This window comes from Haliotis asinina, chromosome 11 (assembly GCF_037392515.1).
Source record: "Haliotis asinina isolate JCU_RB_2024 chromosome 11, JCU_Hal_asi_v2, whole genome shotgun sequence".
Taxonomy (NCBI): domain Eukaryota; kingdom Metazoa; phylum Mollusca; class Gastropoda; order Lepetellida; family Haliotidae; genus Haliotis; species Haliotis asinina.
Window position 1 is genome coordinate 43,297,380 of NC_090290.1, and position 20,592 is coordinate 43,317,971.

At 38.2% G+C, this 20,592-nt stretch overlaps 1 protein-coding gene across 1 annotated transcript; it reads right to left on the reverse strand.

The window, feature by feature from the left end:
- Nucleotides 1-2,022: 2,022 nt before the first annotated feature.
- On the reverse strand, nucleotides 2,023-20,265 carry LOC137256281 (probable N-acetylgalactosaminyltransferase 9). The gene is made up of 11 exons (XM_067794022.1): nucleotides 19,856-20,265; nucleotides 18,556-18,722; nucleotides 15,593-15,770; nucleotides 14,945-15,148; nucleotides 12,170-12,287; nucleotides 11,269-11,356; nucleotides 8,828-8,925; nucleotides 7,378-7,512; nucleotides 6,395-6,502; nucleotides 5,064-5,198; nucleotides 2,023-2,902 (listed from the first exon to the last, which is right to left on the reverse strand). The coding sequence occupies exons 1-11, from the start codon at nucleotides 20,188-20,190 to the stop codon at nucleotides 2,765-2,767; spliced, it is 1,704 nt and encodes a 567-aa protein (XP_067650123.1). The 5' UTR covers nucleotides 20,191-20,265; the 3' UTR covers nucleotides 2,023-2,764.
- Between the last annotated feature and the right edge of the window lie 327 nt (nucleotides 20,266-20,592).

Consider the following 20,592-nt stretch of genomic DNA (forward strand, 5'->3'; position numbering starts at 1 on the left):
GTGTTGTGTAGAGTGACGATTTGTATGACGTAACACTACATCATCTGTGACATTCTGTGTTGTGTAGAGTGATGATTTGTATGATGTAATACTCTGTCATCCGTCACAGAGACAGGAAACAGAATCATGTTGACAAAAATGGATCATGGATCAAAATTGAAAATGAAATCATTCTAGACAGCTGATATCTGTTTGGGGAATATCCCAATGCATCCTGTAGTGCAACTGGACTGATTTGACTTACCCAGATATGACCTCCAAAGGATCACATCTTGAACATGCTGATAGAGGGATGTGTCAAATGTCAGTGAGTGAGATGGGTTTAACACTATTTCTGTATTAATGAGTGAGTCAGTTTAGTTTTATGCCCCTTTCAGCAATATCTTACAGCAGGTGACGCATGAAGTGGGCTTCAAGCATTAGGGAATACAACTATAATCACATGACATTTGGCAACACCTGCTGCTAGTGTACCAGTCACGTCCAGTACATCCCTGCTTTAACCACAAGACAACAACTTCTCACCTATTTCAGCACAATTAAGCATTAAGCTGAAAGTGCAATGAAAACCAACAGCTGAGCAGGTCTCAGAGGTTTACATGCAAGCACATACTGCTGTCAAACACAGAAACATGATCAGTAAAACTTAGCATGGAGCCTACATTCATAGGTACCTGGAGTGCCTAAGGGAGGTAAATAAATATGATTGTAATGAGATTGCATTAAGATGTTTTGACATGAATCACTCTTATAAAAAAACATAGATCATCCAGGGTTGACAACTGGATGAGACAATAATTGTTCAGGGATTCATCCGCTCAACATGAACAGCATACAAACCAACAGGCATGCCCAAGGGAATAACTGTGCTGACTAGCAAGTCTTATATACAGTTTCTTTTCCCATATGACTATTGTACATATTCACCACATGAATGTTATTCATAATCAAGTTTTGCATATATATTCCCCAAATAAACACTGTACATATTCCCACAGGAATATTATATATAATCTGCATGTGAATATTGTAATAACATCCTTAACCAATGCTGTACATATTCCCACATGAATATCGTATATATTCCACATGTGAATATTGTAATAACTTTCCTATCAATGCTGTACATATTCCCACATGAATATTATGTATATTCTGCATGTGAATATTGTAATAACATCCTTGACCAATGTTGTACATATTACCACACATGAAAACAGAGAAGACATTACACCAGTTCTAGAGCTATAAATGCTAGTGGACAATAGTGCAGACATTTCCAAATAAACTTTTTCATATTCATAATAATAATAAGAGTTTAAAAATTACTTACAATATCAGGCAGGTCAGGATGACTTGTTTCACATACTGGCCATGTACATCTAACTGACTTTAGTAATGTAATAAACAAAATCGTAACTAATGGATTATCTACTATTCTTCTACTATAATTACTCATTGTACATTATACACTTTGTGTAAATTGTACTCCTAAAGCACTATCACATTTTGTGCACATAGAAAAAATTCATATAATCACATATACAAAATAATCACAGAAACATATTGGAAGCAATGTTGGTAATACTTGAAACACACTCGGCCGTCTTCAGAGATTTTTCGGCTCAGATCCGTAATTTGTCGGTCGCGAACACATTCAACAAGAGTGGTCAAAGATGGATAAGAATAAAAATGTAATGGTAGGAACTAAAAACAAAACTCACCGAGACATTCCGATGTGGCTGATGTGTTTCAGTTATTACCGCTAAATTGCCGATATGGCTGCAATTGTTTCGCGAGTGGGCTGTGTTTGTTTACATTTGAGATGCAATTCCTTCAAATTTGCTGTAATTCCTTCAATTACTTAGGGGGGCCTGTAAAGTATGCCACACTTCTCCACTCATCTCCAAGCATGGTTCACATTGTGAACTTTAAGGTCTGCTTGATTCACATAACTCCTTAATACTCTGCATGATTCAAAATACATCCTAAGGATCTGCTTGATTAATGCTTCTTAATGCTCTGTATGATTCATGTGGCACCTTAATGCTCTGCATGATTCACATGGCATCTAAAGCTCTGCCTGATTCACATGGCATCTTAACGCTCTGCACGATTCACATAGCATCTTAACGCTCTGCATGACTCACATAGTAGCATAAAGATATGCACAAGTCACACAGCTTCTTATGCTCTGCATGATTCACGCTGCAACTTAATGCCCTGCATGACTCACACAGCAGCATAAAGATATGCCAAATTCACATAGCTTATGCTCTGCATGATTCACATAGATTCTCATGCTCTGCATGATCCACATAGTTGGCTCAAACAACTTAAACAACATCCAAAATTTTCACCTGACTACACTTAATCTGTCATGACACTTTTTCAGCAGCGTAAGTTAACATTTATGGCGTTGGCATAACTACCTGTTTCTAGGCGAATATTTCTTATGGTAAGTAACATATTGTTATTTATACAAAATGAATGTTGGTGATCTGTCTTGAACAGTGTGATCTTTAGCGTCTTCAGCAGCATGGTTGACTACTTCCTTTGTATCTGTAGACGCTTCACACAGAGAATCTTGATGACAAAAATAACAGATTGTAGGCCATGAAGCCCACACTGTCAGCAGTTTCACAACACTCCATCCAGCGGTCTGGTTCTGTCATGGTGGAGGCCTGGAGCACACCTACTGTATTCAGTACAACTCACAATAAGTTAATGAAAATGGTGAAGGATTGCAGTCCCATGTTGATTACTATTCAAGGTAATGTTCAAATGTCCATTTTTGAGAATCGTCTCCATTACAAGTGTTGACAATGACAGCATCGTTATTTTTAAGTTTGGCCTTGTCAAGACACATTCCTGACTTCACATGGATGATTGTCCCGTCCTTCTGAAAAAAAACAGATTGTGTGAGTGAGTAACTGGCTTTATGGAACAGTCAACAATATTTGAGTTACACAGTGGTGAATGTGACCAGAATACTAATAACCAGTATTCCAGTTGTACCATGGTGAATATGACTTGAATATCAATAACAAGCATTCAGATTGTACCATGGTTAATGCAACCAGAATATTACTTACAAGTATTCCAGTTATACCATGGTGAATGTGACTGGAATATTAATTACAGGTATTCCAGTTGAACCATTGTTAATATGAACGGAATATTATTTACAAGTATTCCAGTTACACCATGGTGAATATGACTGGAATATTAATCATGTTAATAACCAGTATTCCAGTTATATCATGGTGAATACTTCCAGAATATTAATAACAAGTATTCCAGTTATCTCATGGTGGCCTGCTATGTAGCTGAAGTATTGCAGAGTGTGTCATTTAACAACAAACATGGTGGATCTGAAAAACACTTCTCAGTGGTTGACATCTTGAGCATAGGCCAACTCAAAAGGGATAGAATGACATGCATCAAACAAAGTCTTTGTTCCAGACCACTTGATATGAAAAAATACTCCACCTTGCAACAAGCAATTTGCTGGAAACCAATATTCTCACCCAGAATACCTACAGGTTCAGTATATGTCGTGTCTGTACTCCAACATTAATTACCCTTATTACTTAGCTCCAAAGCTATTTAAGAAAAGGAGTCCCCATGTAAACTTGATCTGCCAGTCTAAGTAAACTTTGGCTCAGTGCCATTCACTACACTGCTATACTGAGTCTAACAAACCCAAGTAGAAAGTTATGTAGACAGCTTGATCTGCGTAAGTACTCCCCTCTTGTGACAAGCGTAGGCTGCTGGAGACCAACATTCTCACCCAGAATATTAGTCAGGTCTAAGACATGAAAGTAAAGAGTGAGTTTAGTTTTATGCCACACTCAACAATATTCCAGTTATATGGTGGTGGTCTTTAAAAAATTGAGTCTGGACCAGACAATCAAGTGATCAACAGCATGAGCATCAATCTGTGCAAGTGAGAACCGATGACATATGTCAACCAAGTCAGTGAACCTGACAACCCGATCCTGTTAGTTGCCTCTTATGGCAAGCTTAGTCACCTTTTATGGCAAGCATTGGTTGATGAAGGCCTATTCTAGCACAAACCTTTACGCATCCATTAAAGTAAGGCACGTCAAAGCGGGAGTGAGTTTGATTGATGCCTTGTTGAACAATATTTAAGTTGCTCTATAAACAAGGAGATATTAAAACAAAACATAGGTCTAAAGGAGGGCCAAAAAGCACAACTGCTGACAATTGTCAGGCCTGAGAGGAATGAACCACCTGTGCTGGTGATACAGGGATGTAACTCCTGAGGGGTCTTTTTAGTCACCGCAATAATGGAGTTACTTCCCTTCCACTACTGGTTTACTTTGTCACCTTATCACTAAACAAACCCTGTGCAATGGCTTCAAGGAAATAATGAACTTATAAAATAGTTACTAATTGGTGTTCCATATAGGCACTGTATTAGGCTGATGGATACAAAAAATGACAAATATTGAAAAAGGAGGAGATGAGGAAAAGATCACAGATGATAATGTCTTATGAGAAAGAACAAGCTGCTGTGTATACAGATTTCCTCAAAAGAGACACGAGAATCTAGATGGTATAACGTAATAATAGCACAAACAGTGTTTTAGTTTGGGAGTATTATTCAAAACCTTTTAAATCCTACACCACAGACAAGAATCATCCTGCTTGAGGACATGATCTATTAAAAACCAAGTCTGACATCTCGTAACATTTCTTGTAGCATTTGTACTTGGTACACTGTAACATAGGAGGTGCATATGCTACAAGAAATGTTAAAAGATCTTTGGCTTACGACGAGACGAACAAACGCTTTAACCTCTAGGCTACCCTACAACGCATTTTGTAACACAGAGTGCGACTCCAAATAGTCATGCTTGTCGTAAGAGATGACTAACAATATCAGGTGGTAAGACTAGCTGACTTGGTTGACGTCTTGTCTCCCAACTGCCTCGAGCAATGGTCTTGCTGTTGATGTCTAGTCCAGACTCAATTATTTACAGAGTGCTGCCATATAGCTGAAACAGTGCAAACCAAACGGTTATGTATGTATTTACCTTATTATGTTTCCATTTCAAGGTTTCCACGTTCCCTGCGCATCCTGTGAGTCTCACAGCCTGCCCTGCCACACCGCTGGATGACAAACAGCCCTCTTCTCTGCGGAGCTCATCAGTCATACTGAGGGAAAGGATCTGAAGCATTTGTTTGGAGGGGGAAATAGAGACTTATTTTTCTTTCAAGCGGTGGCTAATGATTTCTGAATATGACAATATTTCCTCTATGATGGAGCACCATTTTACTTCTTGTTTGCTGATTTTCAATCAGAATTTGACATTTAATCAGGGATTGTTCAGTCAATTAGTAAGCGATGAGTGACAAATGCTTATGGATGACTCTTTTTTTTTTGTAGAATACGTAGCATACATCAGGGATAGACCAACATGTATTTGTCAGTTTATTCGTGAGTTTATTCATGAGTTCATTCGTGAGTGAGTGAGTGAGAGAGTGAGTGACAGATGCTGCAGCTGTCTAAACAGAATGCAGGATGTCAGGGATTGAAAGAATGTTATGAACTTGGATAAAGATCACTGACCCATAAACACACAGAAAGCTTGCTGACCACATGATCAAAGAAAGGGAGCTCACACTTTGTCAAAAAGTTGGAAAATAGTGGACAATGGGTTGTAATGAAATTATTACACTGGCAAGTGTGTATATAGTCGTATATCATATGTACTTGATATAATGGAAAATAATATACACTGGGTGATCAAGATGACAGTATGCTTCAGGATTGACACAAGTAATCCACCTAATAAATGGCATGCACAGTAGGGGTGATTATTGAGGAGGAAACTGCAACATACTATTGCAATAGTGAGTCTACTGCAACCAACTGTTGCAACAGTATGTATTTATCCTTAAATTGTCTCTCTTGAAGCCATTTCCCAAATGAAGGTAGAGTTCATATGAAATGAAAATAAAATATAGCAGTTTCAGTCTCTTTCAATAATAAATATCAAGTAATAGTAAAAACATAAACTTATTGCTATTCACAACTTCAAACTGTGATTGCCACATGTTTGTTTAAGAGATAACAGGGATGGATAACTCTAAGGTACTTGTATCTGTATCTGTACCTGTATCTTGTGCTGCACATTTATCAACATAAATCAATTATTAACCAATCGACAGTCACATATACTACCGCTGCATCGATAGTTTTTCACGTCTACCATGGATTAATTGGATTCATTGTTTTAGGACACTCAACAACTACACTCCATTGATAGTTCGATGCATCGTTTGTGCACCATTGCACAGTTTCACCAGAATATTCACATTTACACAATGGGAAATGGTTTATTTAAAAACGTGAAAAACTCACTTGATTGGCACTGACACCATTCTGACAGGAGTATAATCCCATGTCGAAAGAGGATTTCTCATCTTTCTGTAGTGTGTCAAGGCAGATATTGCTGGACGGATTCCTCACCTGCAACAGGAAGTGAGTGTACTATAGTTTATACAATCCATGCATTACTTCACAATCCACCCGGAGATTCAAGATCAGGAGATTCAAGATCAGGAGATTCAGACACAGTGTTCAGACAAAACATGGAGTACTTAATGAACTGTGATTAGTGAATGCTATCTGGTCTTTCTCACAATGAGTCAGTGAGTGAGTGAGGAGGTAGGGACGATGTGAGCACAGTGGGGTACACCAGAAATGGGCTTCACACATTGTAACCAAGTTGGGTATCGAACACTGGCCTTTGGTGTGATGAGTAAACACTTTAACCACTAGGCTATCCTACCACACCAATGACGCAAGACCAGGATGGGTATACTGGTTTGTCACAGCATGTACATTAATGTGGGGAGAAATATCACGGCAAGTCTTAGAACATACAGGTACCCTGGTAGCAGAACTTGCTTTATAAATGTCAGAAAAATGAGAAGTCCATGGCAACAGTGAAATCTGTCATGACTGGACTATAGCTGAGCCACCTCAACCACAGTTACAGATTTGATTATCATAACGTCTTGATAACTGTAACTTGCTCTCAGTCAAACTCATCTGAAACCTAGGGTATAAAGGAGCTGAGAGGTAGCCTGGTGGTTAAAACTTCACCCATCACTCAAGGGCCAGGTCTGCTTCGATTCACATATGGCTACATTGTGTGAAGCCCATTTCTGGTTGATAATGCTAAAAAGTGGCATAAAACCAAATTCACTCACTCACTCACTCAGTCATCTATGGACGGTCCTGGAGAGGAATACTGACCTTACCCACAGAAGATTTACCAATTTACAAATTTCTGAGAATTAACAGTTACAATCGATACACACATCAAACTGTAAACCTACCATTCCCCAAGCCTTCACATTTTCATCAGGAATGAACTTTTCAGGGTAGACATTGTCCAGATACCACTTAAAACTTTTACACTTCAGCTTCTCCCTCAAAGCTTTTCTTTCTGAGATGTCGCCATGGTCCTTGCCCTGGGAGGAAAGACATAGTGCATTACAATGGTGAGCCACTGAGTGGATTCAATGAGTGTTTGCAACACTTTTACTTGCCAGTTGGCCATATGGGCCTGCTGCTTTCAGGCTATAAAATCTACAGACCCTGAATAACATATGCAGGCCCATTTTGTTAAAGCCAAACCAATAACAACAAAATAGACTACACTGTTCAGAGTTTCTATGAAATCAGTTAATGAATCCTATGATTCCACAGAGATGTTGTTATTCGTTAAAGACTGGTGTGAACATTCCTATGAGCATAGTGCTGAAATACCAGGAAGTGAAACTATTAATTATCACAACATAAAGAATCATAGATGATTCCCAAACATTAATAAAGATAAAAATATGGAAATGATTCCATTTGAAAGAAAAAAGACAGCATAATCTAATGAAAGCCCCATGGTCTGCAAATATTTGAAACTGCCCGCTCGATACAATAACAACCGGTGCTGGACCTCAGGGCCGGCATTTAATTTGAACACTGATTCATTCAGTCATTAAGTTCTGTATATAAGAATGACTTGTTAATGTTTAAACAGCATTTGAACAGAATTTCAGTTCTGTCAAACTAAAAGTGGGATATGTCCCCAGCTGGCATGTGGGCAAGACTGACATGTTTTCCACTGAAATGTATGTTTCATGATGAGTCAAAATCATGATCTGTTCGAATCTGGAACTCAAATTAATGGCATATAATGCTTTTAACATACAAATGTACCTTCTAATGGTCAAGACACAGCATGGGAAAGTCTCTACACTTGAATAGCATGTTCAATCCAACAAGGGGCTACAAAAGCAGATCTATGGCAATCAACAACGGAGATAGCGAGCTGCCCGTTTGACAACCACTATTAACAGAATGAAAATTGAACAAGACAAAAGTATGTCTAGGGACATGGATGCCCCCACTGCTTTAGGAAGCGTTCCCTATGCTGTGGTGATTAATTTCTACTAAACAAGTTCCATAAACATCCATGCAACTATGAGATGCAACCTTTCGAGTACTCCACTGAGCAGAAGAGGATAAAGTACACCCCCTTTTGTCTGGGAAGAACAGGATGAATAGAACCAACTTCAACTTAGTTCAAACATCTGTAGAAGTGACAAAATTAAAAAATTGGATGAACACTGTATGAGATGCACACCTTTAGCGTCCCAGTGAAACACATGTAAGAGCTCAATCAATTCTGTTGAGCAGTTTTTGTGGAGAAGTGGATAGACGTCATCCCCTAAAATGCTATATTCCATATCATCACACCGTTTGGCAAAACAGTTCAACACAACTGACCAGCAGCTCTCTCCTGTGTGTATAGTAGAGACGCTTGTATCCATCCATCCATACCTCGGCAAGTCTCATGGAGTTGATGCCATGCGTGTCCTTGTTCCCTGTAACAATGAAAGAGAAAGAGTTTGGGTTGTTGTTGCTAAACAACGCACTCAGCAATATTCCAGTTATATGATGGTGATCTCTAAATAATTGAGTCTATACCAGACAATTCAGTGATGAACAGCGTGAGTACTGATCTACACAAATGGGATACGTGGGAACACCAGAGAATGAGTTTCACACATTGTACCATCTGGGGAATCGAACCCGGGTCTACAGCATGGTGAGCGAACGCTTTAACCACTAGGCTTCCCCACTGCCCTCTTTATATCATGGCTGAAGGCCATGGAGATTGTAAGCTAATGAAGTGACTTATGTCAGGTGATGAGCATCCTCATAGCAATTGATTTTTGCAGACCCAGACCCTCCTCACGTTTATGAAACTCACAATGGCCTTTTGCAGACCCAGACCCTCCTCACGTTTATGAAACCCACAATGGCCTTTTGCAGACCCAGACCCTCCTCATGTTTATGAAACCCACAATGGAGTATTGCTGACCCAGACCCTCCTCACGTTTATGAAACTCACAATGGCCTTTTGCAGATCCAGACCCTCCTCACGTTTATGAAACCCACAATGGAGTGTTGCTGACCCAGACCCTCCTCATGTTTATGAAACCCACAATGGAGTGTTGCAGACCCAGACCCTCCTCACATTTACGAAACCCACAATGGAGTATTGCTGACCCAGACCCTCCTCACCTTTATGAAACTCACAATGGCCTTTTGCAGATCCAGACCCTCCTCACGTTAATGAAACCCACAATGGAGTGTTGCTGACCTAGACCCTCCTCATGTTTATGAAACCCACAATGGAGTGTTGCAGACCCAGACCCTCCTCACATTTATGAAACCCACAATGGAGTGTTGCTGACCCAGACCCTCCTCATGTTTATGAAACCCACAATGGAGTGTTGCAGACCCAGACCCTCCTCATGTCTTGAAGTATAATCTGCTTGTGTTTGGATTCAAACCATGACATGGGGTCTAGATTTTTTATGTTCTCTTTGCGTTAAGACAGTCATAAATGCCAAACAATAACATTAACTAACTATTTCAGAGCTAAGAGGACTTGGAAAATCTAGGACCAGGTTTCTGGAATGCTTAAGAACTGATGTACGGGACGCAAATACCTGCATCCTATATAAATTATAATTGACAATGGCCACAACGAAATTGATTAGCATGTCCACTCCAAATACTTTCTGTGAAACTTTTGATCAAGAAACAATAACAAATTCTCATTAATGCTAATTTTTTAGCCTAAAATCCAACACGATGTTGCTCTCTGTCATTACATTACTACCATGACAGAATTGTACTATCAAAGCTGCTACTAAGCACTAAGCACGACCACTACCTATTTTAAACAGCTGGGTGGACTGCGTGCAATGTGGATGAAGTGCCTTGCCCAAAGACATAACACAGTATGAGACTCAGGTCACATATTTTGGTGTCTCCACCTGGATTCGAACCCAGGCCTTTGACATGAGAGGCCAGCATGCTAACCACTATACCACTGTGTTCCACAAGGAAGGAAAATCTGTATATATCTTTAGATTCTTAGCATTACAGTTTTTGTTATCTAGTTGCTATTCCATGAAATCGTTTCATTTTGATTTGGATTTCTTTTTGCCTTTTGGGTACCTGTAATAGTAGTCAGTGTTATTTAACATGAAGCATTACAATGTAATTGTTTATTTGGTTCTTTTCAGACTGTAATAAATCTGTGTATCATTACATACCTGTGTTTCATTTTTTTCAAGTTATCACTGAGTTTCCTACAAGCTGGGTTATGGTATCAATTTAATTACTTTAACAATATGATGATCATGATTACAACATAGTATTAAGAATATTTAGGTATCTGGGACCCCCATTTTGAGTCCAGGACCATTGTAAATTAAGAGTATGAGACCCAGGGATCCTCAAGTATAGGACTCAAAGTAAATCCCTGCTAAAGAGATGCAACTCTACATCTAAATGTTCAGACCATGACACTCCACCAACACTGGTCTGAATATTGCTAAAAGCGGTAAAAAATTAAACTCACTCCCTCATTTAGACCATGACAACCAAGTTGTGAGTTATATGTTAATAATGGTGTGTACATGATTTTATAAGCTGAATGTTATATCATTTATAACACTGAAATTCATTCCACACAATTCAATTTCATCCTGCCTATGCCAAATAAAGGTTTGGTAACAGTCATTTGAAAGACATTTAGATCTACATTGTGAGAGCTGTCAATATCAGCACACATTCTGATATCATGATATCAGGACAGACTCATTGGCCACTGGCCAATAAGATAGCTAGATTCTTTGATGAGTTGGTACCTGGGAATGTGTAAGGATGGCTGGAGCGGAATATATGTCCTACACGAGAACAGGGAATAAACTCTAGTTTTCCTCCACACATCCAGATCTGAAAATATAAATGGACATATCTGAATCTCTAGTCACGATCAGTTGTTTTGGCATGATGAAACATGGAATATACACTGAAACAGATTTTTAACACAGCCAAGTAAATGGTATAATGTAAAATTCATGACAGCATTGTAGATAACATTTGGGTAATAAACATTTGGCAACTGGAATATTAGTGACCAAATATATTCATAAAGAAGCAGCTGCAAATCGACATCTTCAAATTACAATGACATCTATTTTGTTATTTCAGAATTATGCTAATCAAATACCACCAGTCTCTGAAGACTATCATTGGATTATTTTCACTTTTCCACACCACAAATTGGTATTCTTGACCTATTGGACTGTGTGAATTCTGAAGGCTCATACTTAAATATCAAATGAGAATATATCATTTCAAAATTCATGATCATAACCACTAGATACCCCCAAAGACCAGCATATTTCTATATATCATCCTATATCATATCATTCTACATCACCCTCATCAATCCAGAGTAATAATGCCTCCATGCTATTACATTATATACCCAGGGACACCACCCCCTCTGCCAATATACAGCTTGGCAAAGAATTTCTTTTGCTTATGAGAGCAATTCGATTGGAAGGCTAAAATTCAGCATTGTGCCTCTTGAATGGGGCTAAAAAAATCCTGGTAAGTGAAAATGTCTCGATTATTAATCACATACAATTGGAGATAAAGTAAACTGAGGAGACATAATGTGCACTTCGATCAAAGTCTGGAAAATTAAGGATACTTTCATAAGCAACTACTAAACATTCCATCAAACAATCAAACACTCACTCTAAATGATATTTCCAAATTTTCTCCTCCCCAAACCTCCATTCCAGGATCATACGATCCTATTTCAAAAAAATATTTTCTGTCTGCAGCAAACAATCCTCCCGCCATTGTTGGAGACCTGCAGGGGAGAAAATCCAAAAGTCACTTGTTGTATTCGAAAATACAGCTGAAAGGTCATTGTCAGGACAGGTACTTCCTATACATAGTCCCGTCAAAATCTGAATGTGTACAGAAATGAATTCAGGATCATACCCTAGCATGGGTCCATTCTCCATTAGGCCATTTTCCTGATTGGAACTGTCATACTGTTGTACTAAATATTATATAAGAAATGGGCACAAAAGAGCACAATACCACTCGCAGTCAGTTGAACAGTAACAACTACATGCAGTTTTAGGTTGTGGAAAATGGACTTGTCTGCCCTTTAGGGTAGGAGGTATGTTTCGGTAGTTTGATTTTGTTTAGGGTATCTTTCTGAGTATAGTAAAGTACATGGGGCATACATCAGTAGTATCTGTGCTGACAATGACCCCTTCAGCCTTAATTATATAATCCACAGAACTCATTAGCATGATGACAAATAATGAATGTATCTGGCACCCCGAAGAAGAGTGACATGATGAAGAAAACATGTCTTGAGAGAAAAAGGCGGGATAACATGACCAAAAATGAAAAGTAAAATATTACCGTACTTTCAAAAGATAATTCCTGTTGTACTTTGAGAAGATACAGGCAAATTGACAACACACAGATGAGCCATACATTAAACTAACGACTTGGTCTGGTATGATTCACTCATACATAAGGTTTATCAAACACTGCTTTCAGCAATATTCCAGCAATATTCCAGCAAAATTACGACAGGGGACACCAGAAATGGGCTTCACTGATTGTACTCGTGGGGAATTGAACCTGGGTCTTCAGTATGAAAAGTGAACACTTGAACCACTTGGCTACCTGACCACCACCATAAACATTTACAAAATTATGTTAAGAAAATATGGGACTGACATTGCCAATATGTTCAAAAACACGCCAAAGAAAATATCTTGTGATTGTTTCAATAAATACAATGAATGATACTTCAGCTGATAACGTGTTACTATATTCATTACCTCATATCTTATTTGATTCCAAATATTCATAATGATATTAAACTCTGCGAGATTGCAAGATTGCAGCTCTACTAATCGCAGATATTGAAAATCTGCTACTTCATGATAGCTATCAGTAACACAAAGATGTTAAAATAGTACAGAACAGAACACTTTCAACAGCATATAAGATACAATCAATAAGCATGACACTGATACAGATACATTAGACAAGATTATCATAAGTTTTCTGTTCACTATAACTACAATAACAGCTGGGTTGGCGGGAGATATTGATCCATACACACCTCACAGGTTTCTATTGGTCTGTCACACGTTTCTATTGATTTTCCAATTTAATGGCAATATAGCATGTTATACACCAGCTGTTACATAGATCAGTGCATTTAGATTACATACAGAAGTGATAAAATAAATCATGACACAAATGAAGGTGTTAAGTGCTTGACACTTTAGTCTATGAAAACAACACTTTTGAGCAAATTTGCTCAAACTCAAACTTGTTTCAATTAATAATAATATCAGAGAATACACTGACAAATTGTTAAAAATTGATCATAGACTTCTCCTTCACAATTTTTCTTTCAGCTTTTTCTTTTAAAACAACTTAGTAAAAAAAATATATATTTGAAATCAGAATTAGACAAACACATTAAAAAAATGAACTACCAGCCAAATGTTTTACCCCAAATCCATAATATATGAAACGAGAATGTTTGGACTGTAAGTCAGGATATTTATTCACAGCATAAGGTATACTTTTACCAAGCCAAAGAACAGATTACCTTGCACAGTAGGTTAATCATGATGTTCTGAATTTGAAAAGGAATGTTACCTAGAGTACAAGCAGACAAACAGAAACAAAATCATATTGTGTCTTTTTTTCTTTAAAATGCAAACCTCAGTAATTGAGAAATTAATTCCAAATTTTACAAACAAAAGAGAGCCTGTAATTGGGCTCTCTTTTATCTCAGACTGTGATGTCATAACGAACAATGTGTGCATGAAGGGTTGCACTTCTTGCTTGTGTGACCACAAAAATGTCTGCTAACAAAGTAGTCAACTTAACATTTTTGTACAATTAGGTATATTTGTTCTGCATAACAATATAATTGAAGGAGCAAAGAATGATGGTTTTATTAAAGCTTACATGACAATGACAATAACAATACTTCATTGTCCCAAAGGGACTTCTTTTTACATATGAAAGTGGTCACATATTTAAATATTCAAACTGGACCTTCACGGGTTGAATTTGTTTATATCTTCTCTAAAAAATACCACTCTATATCCACATATACACTCATATCTCCCATGTCAGTGACTACTTAAGCCTTGTGTACATGTACAGGTGTGAGTGAGCTAGTTTAATTTTACACCATTTCTGGCACAATATTCCAGCAACATCATTATGTGGGACACCAGAAACAGGCTTCATATGTTGTACCCATTTAGGGAATTGAACCCCTGACTTCAACATGATGACGAAACACAATGGCTACTGTACTGTGCAAGTGTCTGTGTGTGAATGAGAAAAATGTACTGAAACACCAGGTGTCAAGTATTTCAACTGTCAATTTCATTCCAAGGAGCTTCAGCCCTTTCTGGGCAGAACATTCAATCCTGACTCCAGAAATAATATTCTTACAAAATCTTCTACCTGATTGGATCAATCATAGACTTCCTGCGTTCCCGCTCCCTCTGTGGGATGGGTCTCCAGGAGAAGTGCAGACTCCACCAGAATCCTCCCACCGAGAAGCTTCCTGTACTCCCATACTGGAGAGTATCCTTATCAATACTGTCAATCTCTGGGCACAACACTGCTGTACGGTCCTCTTTGATACGGGCCAACAATGGCTCCAGCCTGAATAAGAAAAGTAAGGGAGTCAGTCAGCTATCATTGTCGTGGCTGACACTGAATACTTTGATCGCGAATAATCATTTCAGATGATGCAGCAATAAAAAGAAAGGGTGTGTCTGAAAGCCTTGCGCTCACAGCCTAGATTTTCAAAGCTCTCTTAGCACTAAGATAGTCGTTAGTGCCACCAACATTAACTTGTGACTATCTTAGTATTAAGAGACCTTTGAAAATCTAGGCCCTGAAGCATGAGTGAGTGATTTTAGTTTTATGCTACTTTCAGCAATAATCCAGCAATATCATGGTGGGGATATTAGAAATTGGCTTCACACAAAGTATCCATCAGTGTGACGACCCAACGCTTTAACCACAAGGCTACCCCATTACTGACAAGAATCCACCTACCATGTTTACTTTCATACTAAATAATGAACACAAAAATGTACTCACCATCCAGGGCTGGCCTCACAATGAGAATCAAGGAAAATGAGCACGTCACCAGTGGCAGCCTTAGCCCCAGCAATTCTTGCACGGATCAGTCCACTTCGCTCCTTGGTGCGGACAATACGAACAATGCTGTCAGGCCACGTCTTGGATACAAAGTCCACCAGTTCCTGGCCCAGACCGGCTGGAACAAAGCAGGAGAGGTGTCTTATATAAATAATCCAGGATCTTGTTCCACAAACTGTTCTTACGAAAAAACAATAGCCATGTTAGAGCATAAATTATGATCATCTCAGCACTGAGTAATCTTACAACAAACAGCCATATTAAATCATGTAGTTACAATCATCTTAGCACTGAGGAAAGTGATCTTACGACAAACATTAGCCATGTTACAGCATGGAGCTACGATCATCTCAGAACTGAGCAAAGCACAACAAACATTCACCTTAGCCATAATAAGCATTTGATTTACGATTACCTCAGCACTGAGCATTAAGATTTAATGACAACCATTAGCCACAATGAAGTAGGTGAGGTATGATCATTTTAGCACTGAGCAGAGTGATCTCAGCACTGAGCAAAGCCTACCATATATACAAACGGTGAACAAATCATCAAAACTGTACTCATATACACCAAAACAGAAGAAAAATCACCAGAAACTGCCACAATATCCTCTAAAACCGAAACAAACTCCCTGTAACGGAAAACTAATTGTTTGAAATGGAAACAAAACTTGTCGCCAAGCGCACAAAACGTCTGTCACAGCATCCAAACATGGCAACCATAGCATCCTGAAACAGCATAAATATCATCAAAGATGAACAGGCTGTAGTCCATAATGGTTTTCGTCACCATGAGTCTAATCATGAATATTTGACATCGGGATGTAGTGCATCAACCCCCTATTGTATTAAGCTTCAAACCTATGTTCATACTTTTCAGTGTCAGGCTTGCGATTCTGCACGATTTGGTCCCCTATTCGACCGAATAGGGTTTGTTCCGAAAATGTCAACGTCTGAGTGTATTCAGTGTAAAAAGAAGTTAAAACTCGGACATTGCATTACCATCAGAGAAGGAAACATAAACTTGCTAATAATTTCAACTGTGAAGTGTGTATCAGGATGGTTTATCATTCTGCAATGTTATCATCTCTATGTTCTTCAAAATTTTCCATACACCCAAATATTTTTACATCATTTAACAAAAAATACAATAAAATAACGCTTAAATTGTCATACAAACATTCGTTCAACTTAGTTCTTGTAAGTCTCAAAATGTTGCCTTTTGTGGATTTGAAACAGAAGTGAGCAGGATCTTAGCAGTGAGCAAAGTGATCTTACAATGAACAGTAGCCATGATAAAGCATGGGAGTTTATCATAGCGCTAAGGTTGGTCTGTGGCACCAAGACCTTTATGAGCTCAAACAGCAGGCTAGCTATTCTCAAAACGTTTGTAGCCCTACCAACTTCTGAAGACCATTCTTAAGGCTATGAACATTTCGAGAATAAGGGCCCAGGTGAGGGATAAGTCTGTAATGTAGGGGAAACAGCCAGTAACCTTCATATTAAATAAAATACACTTTGTGGAAGGGCACCTAGGCTGCAGATGTTCACATGTCAATAAAGCTACAAGAACATACTATTAGATATACACTGCAGTTAAATATATTGCACCACTGCATCCATGTATCTTTGTAAACATACCCAAATACACTGAATAAAAAAAAATATGGAACTACAAAAATTCCAATTTTGGAAACACATCAATTGGCAGTAAGTTTACAATCCTAGATAAATCTCCCACATTCATACACTTCAATACCCACTCTTGTGTCAGGCCCGTGAAGGTCAGAGATAGAATAGGCCTTCAGCAGCCCATGCTTGCCATAAAAGGCGACTATGCTTGTCATAAGAGGCAACTAACAGAATTGGGTGGTCTGACTCGCTGACTTGGTTGATACATGTCATCAGTTCCCAACTGTGCAGGTTGATGCTCACGCTGTTGATCACTGGACTGTTGGGTCCAGATTCGATTATTTATAGAACGCCACCAAATAGCTGGAATATTGCTGAGTGCGGCGCAAAACTAAACTCACGCACTCATTCTTGTGTCAGGGAAGGGGACAGGAAAATTGGTTTCCAGCTGAAAACTTACTACTGTCCTCAAATGGGGGTTCAGACAATTCACAAAGATGAACAGTTTGAAATAAAATCGGCATCCCTTTTGAGTACTCAATGTTGTGTAATCACTCAGATGTATTCACACACTCACCCACTAAAAATACTAAGAGTGAGAAAGAATTAATTGTAACTAAATTTAGATTCCTTGAAAAATATCTCCCTTGCTCAATCTCACATACACTAGTGTTGGTATTGGCATACAACCTGCGATATGATATATTGTGATACTGAAATTCTATATTGAATCCCATTATAAGGGTGGAGATGCGTAACGTAACACGATAATAAAATCTTTAATTCTAACAACAACTATAAACACATTAAAATCAAAACAAAACCAATTTTTAAATATTTCACCAAATTCCTCCAACGTTGATCAATGTTCACTTGGAAACGAGACAATTAAATTTATACACAGACATTGTGAATGTTGATAACATGCAAGTGCTATGTCTGACACAGTTCTTGACGCAAGGATTTCCGAGAAAACGTTTACTTATGAAGGGAACAAATATATTATTTTAATGCTAAGTAAGCATATATTTTTATCCTCAAACAAAAGTAAGTCTTTTATCTTGACGGATATCGTAACTCAACAATATTCAAAGATAAACATTGATGTATCGTGACTCTTTCGAAGTATTGCATCGGGATATACAACAACGTAAAACTTTGTTATGTCTCACTGTATTGGCAACCTGTGGATCCATACATCGATGCGTATTGACGAATCATTACACCACTCTCTCACCCATAATCTCACTCGCTTGCTCACTCACTCACCTCTGTCGCTGAAGTCATCAAGGAGAATGACTTCATGGAGGTACTCCGGCGGCGATCTGTTCACTACACTGTGGACAGTGCGTATCAGTGGTGACCAAGCTTCATTGTGGAATATGATCACAACACTGGCAGTGGGTAGTACCTTCGGATGTGTTACTGTCTTACATCTGTCAAAAGTGGAGGGAAAAAAATCAAGAAAATGCACACATCATATATCTGTGCCATGTTTCGTGTAATTCAAAAGTATCAATCTATGTACCCCAAACATGTTAACTTATCTTGGGAATGAAAGGTATTATTCTTTGTAAACTGAACACTGCATTTCATTGAAAGATGACACATGCATAAGACAGTATGTTGGAGATAAAAGTGTTGCAATAAAATCTGGTGGCAGCAAATATATGATCATGATGGTATTCTGTGGGAATTCTGCAACATAAACATGATGATCAACATAAATACCATGTAGCAGATCAAGGAGTTTGTTCAATAGTCACTCGGCCAAGGGTGCAGCTAATAAGTTGACACGATCAAAATAACACACTAAAGTACATAAGCACCAGTCATAATTATAAACTCTCTCAAAGATCACAATAACACATGACTTGCATTAACTAGGACACAATATTCCCCAGGAGATAAATCTTCTTATCACGTATATGAACAGACAATTATTGTTGATTACGGATTTTTTTAACATATGAGTCGGTTTAATATTTACTGACCACACTTGAATATATAAGGTATTATATACCATGCATGTTGACAACACTATATTGCATTGCTCGTGGATCTTATGCATACTCATAGTCGGTAATCTTGTAAATATATTTATTGTTTACCTCCATAACCACACAAAGTGAAATAATTATAATTTACATTTACTATTCAACAATAATATTTTCATTTTTTCAATATACTTCACTAACGTCCAGTTTCATTAAATAAATGAGATAATATTTACACCACATTTGCATTATTTCTGTTACATTGTATTAAGAAATATCAATTTGAGGGTAAGAAAAGAGCAAATTTTAACTGAATGCTCCCAGTCTTTTACAACCTTGTCAGAGATGAAATGCGGATCCTGTTTGAACAAGGCAGTTACAGCCGGTCACCAGTGCATAAACTTCACATGCAGTTGTATGTAAACAACAAATGCATTGGGGATAACATGCCCGACAAAAACATAAAACAATAAGTCTGGTGAGTTATTTAACCATATTAAAAGTCAAGTTATGAATGACATAAACTACGGTGAATACGGTAAGTTGAGTTTTACGGAACACAGTATACTTACTCGGGTTCTCTAACATCCTTTAGTCCCCTGTCGAGGGCTATCTTATCGCTTGCAATTATATTAAACGCTTCTTTAACCATGAGCTTTTCTGCTTTTGCTTTTTCTTCCCCTTCCAAATGAACTCCTTCTCCTAATTCACCCGGTCCAGTCCGCTTAAGTTCACTTTTCTGATAATCCATATATCGCTTTTTCCGAAGAGAGAGCAATTCGTCCGGCGTCTCCCAACTCGTGAAGGCATACCAGTTGCTATAGATGTAATATACTGCAATCGCCGCTACTGCAAATAAAGCGACAGTCCTCAGTTTAATCCTCTTGTAACGTGAAAATAATCTCATTTTTGCAGTTACTGAAATATTATAAGTTTGTTTTGGACACCTGTCACAAAGTTTCAGAAGTTCGCCATGCTCAATGACGTCACGCCAAGGGTCCATAACTCTAAAACAGTCCTAGCAGACGACAGGCGCTTCGAAATTGCCACGTGTAATATCGTTTAATGATCAATAATACTGATAACAACCTATTTAGACTGTTGCGATTCAGCAGTACTGTACGACCATTCATCCATGTCAATAGCTGTCACAAATAATATAAACAATGTCGTAAACTACTTTTACCATATTACTGGGAGCTGAAACCATAATATAATATTTCATAGGCAGATCCAGAGGTAGCTTGAACGGGGTTAGGTCTACAACGGGCTAACAGTGAAAATTAGGGCTTGGGTTACGTGGGTATCT

Coding starts and splice junctions, on each gene's coding strand:
- LOC137256281 (XM_067794022.1), bottom strand. CDS start 20,190: ATGAGATTATTTTCACGTTACAAGAGGATTAAACTGAGGACTGTCGCT. Junction 8,926..11,268: donor CCATCCTTACACATTCCCAG/GTACCAACTCAT, acceptor TCATTGTTACAG/GGAACAAGGACACGCATGGC. Junction 6,503..7,377: donor ATGTGAAGGCTTGGGGAATG/GTAGGTTTACAG, acceptor TTCCTGTTGCAG/GTGAGGAATCCGTCCAGCAA.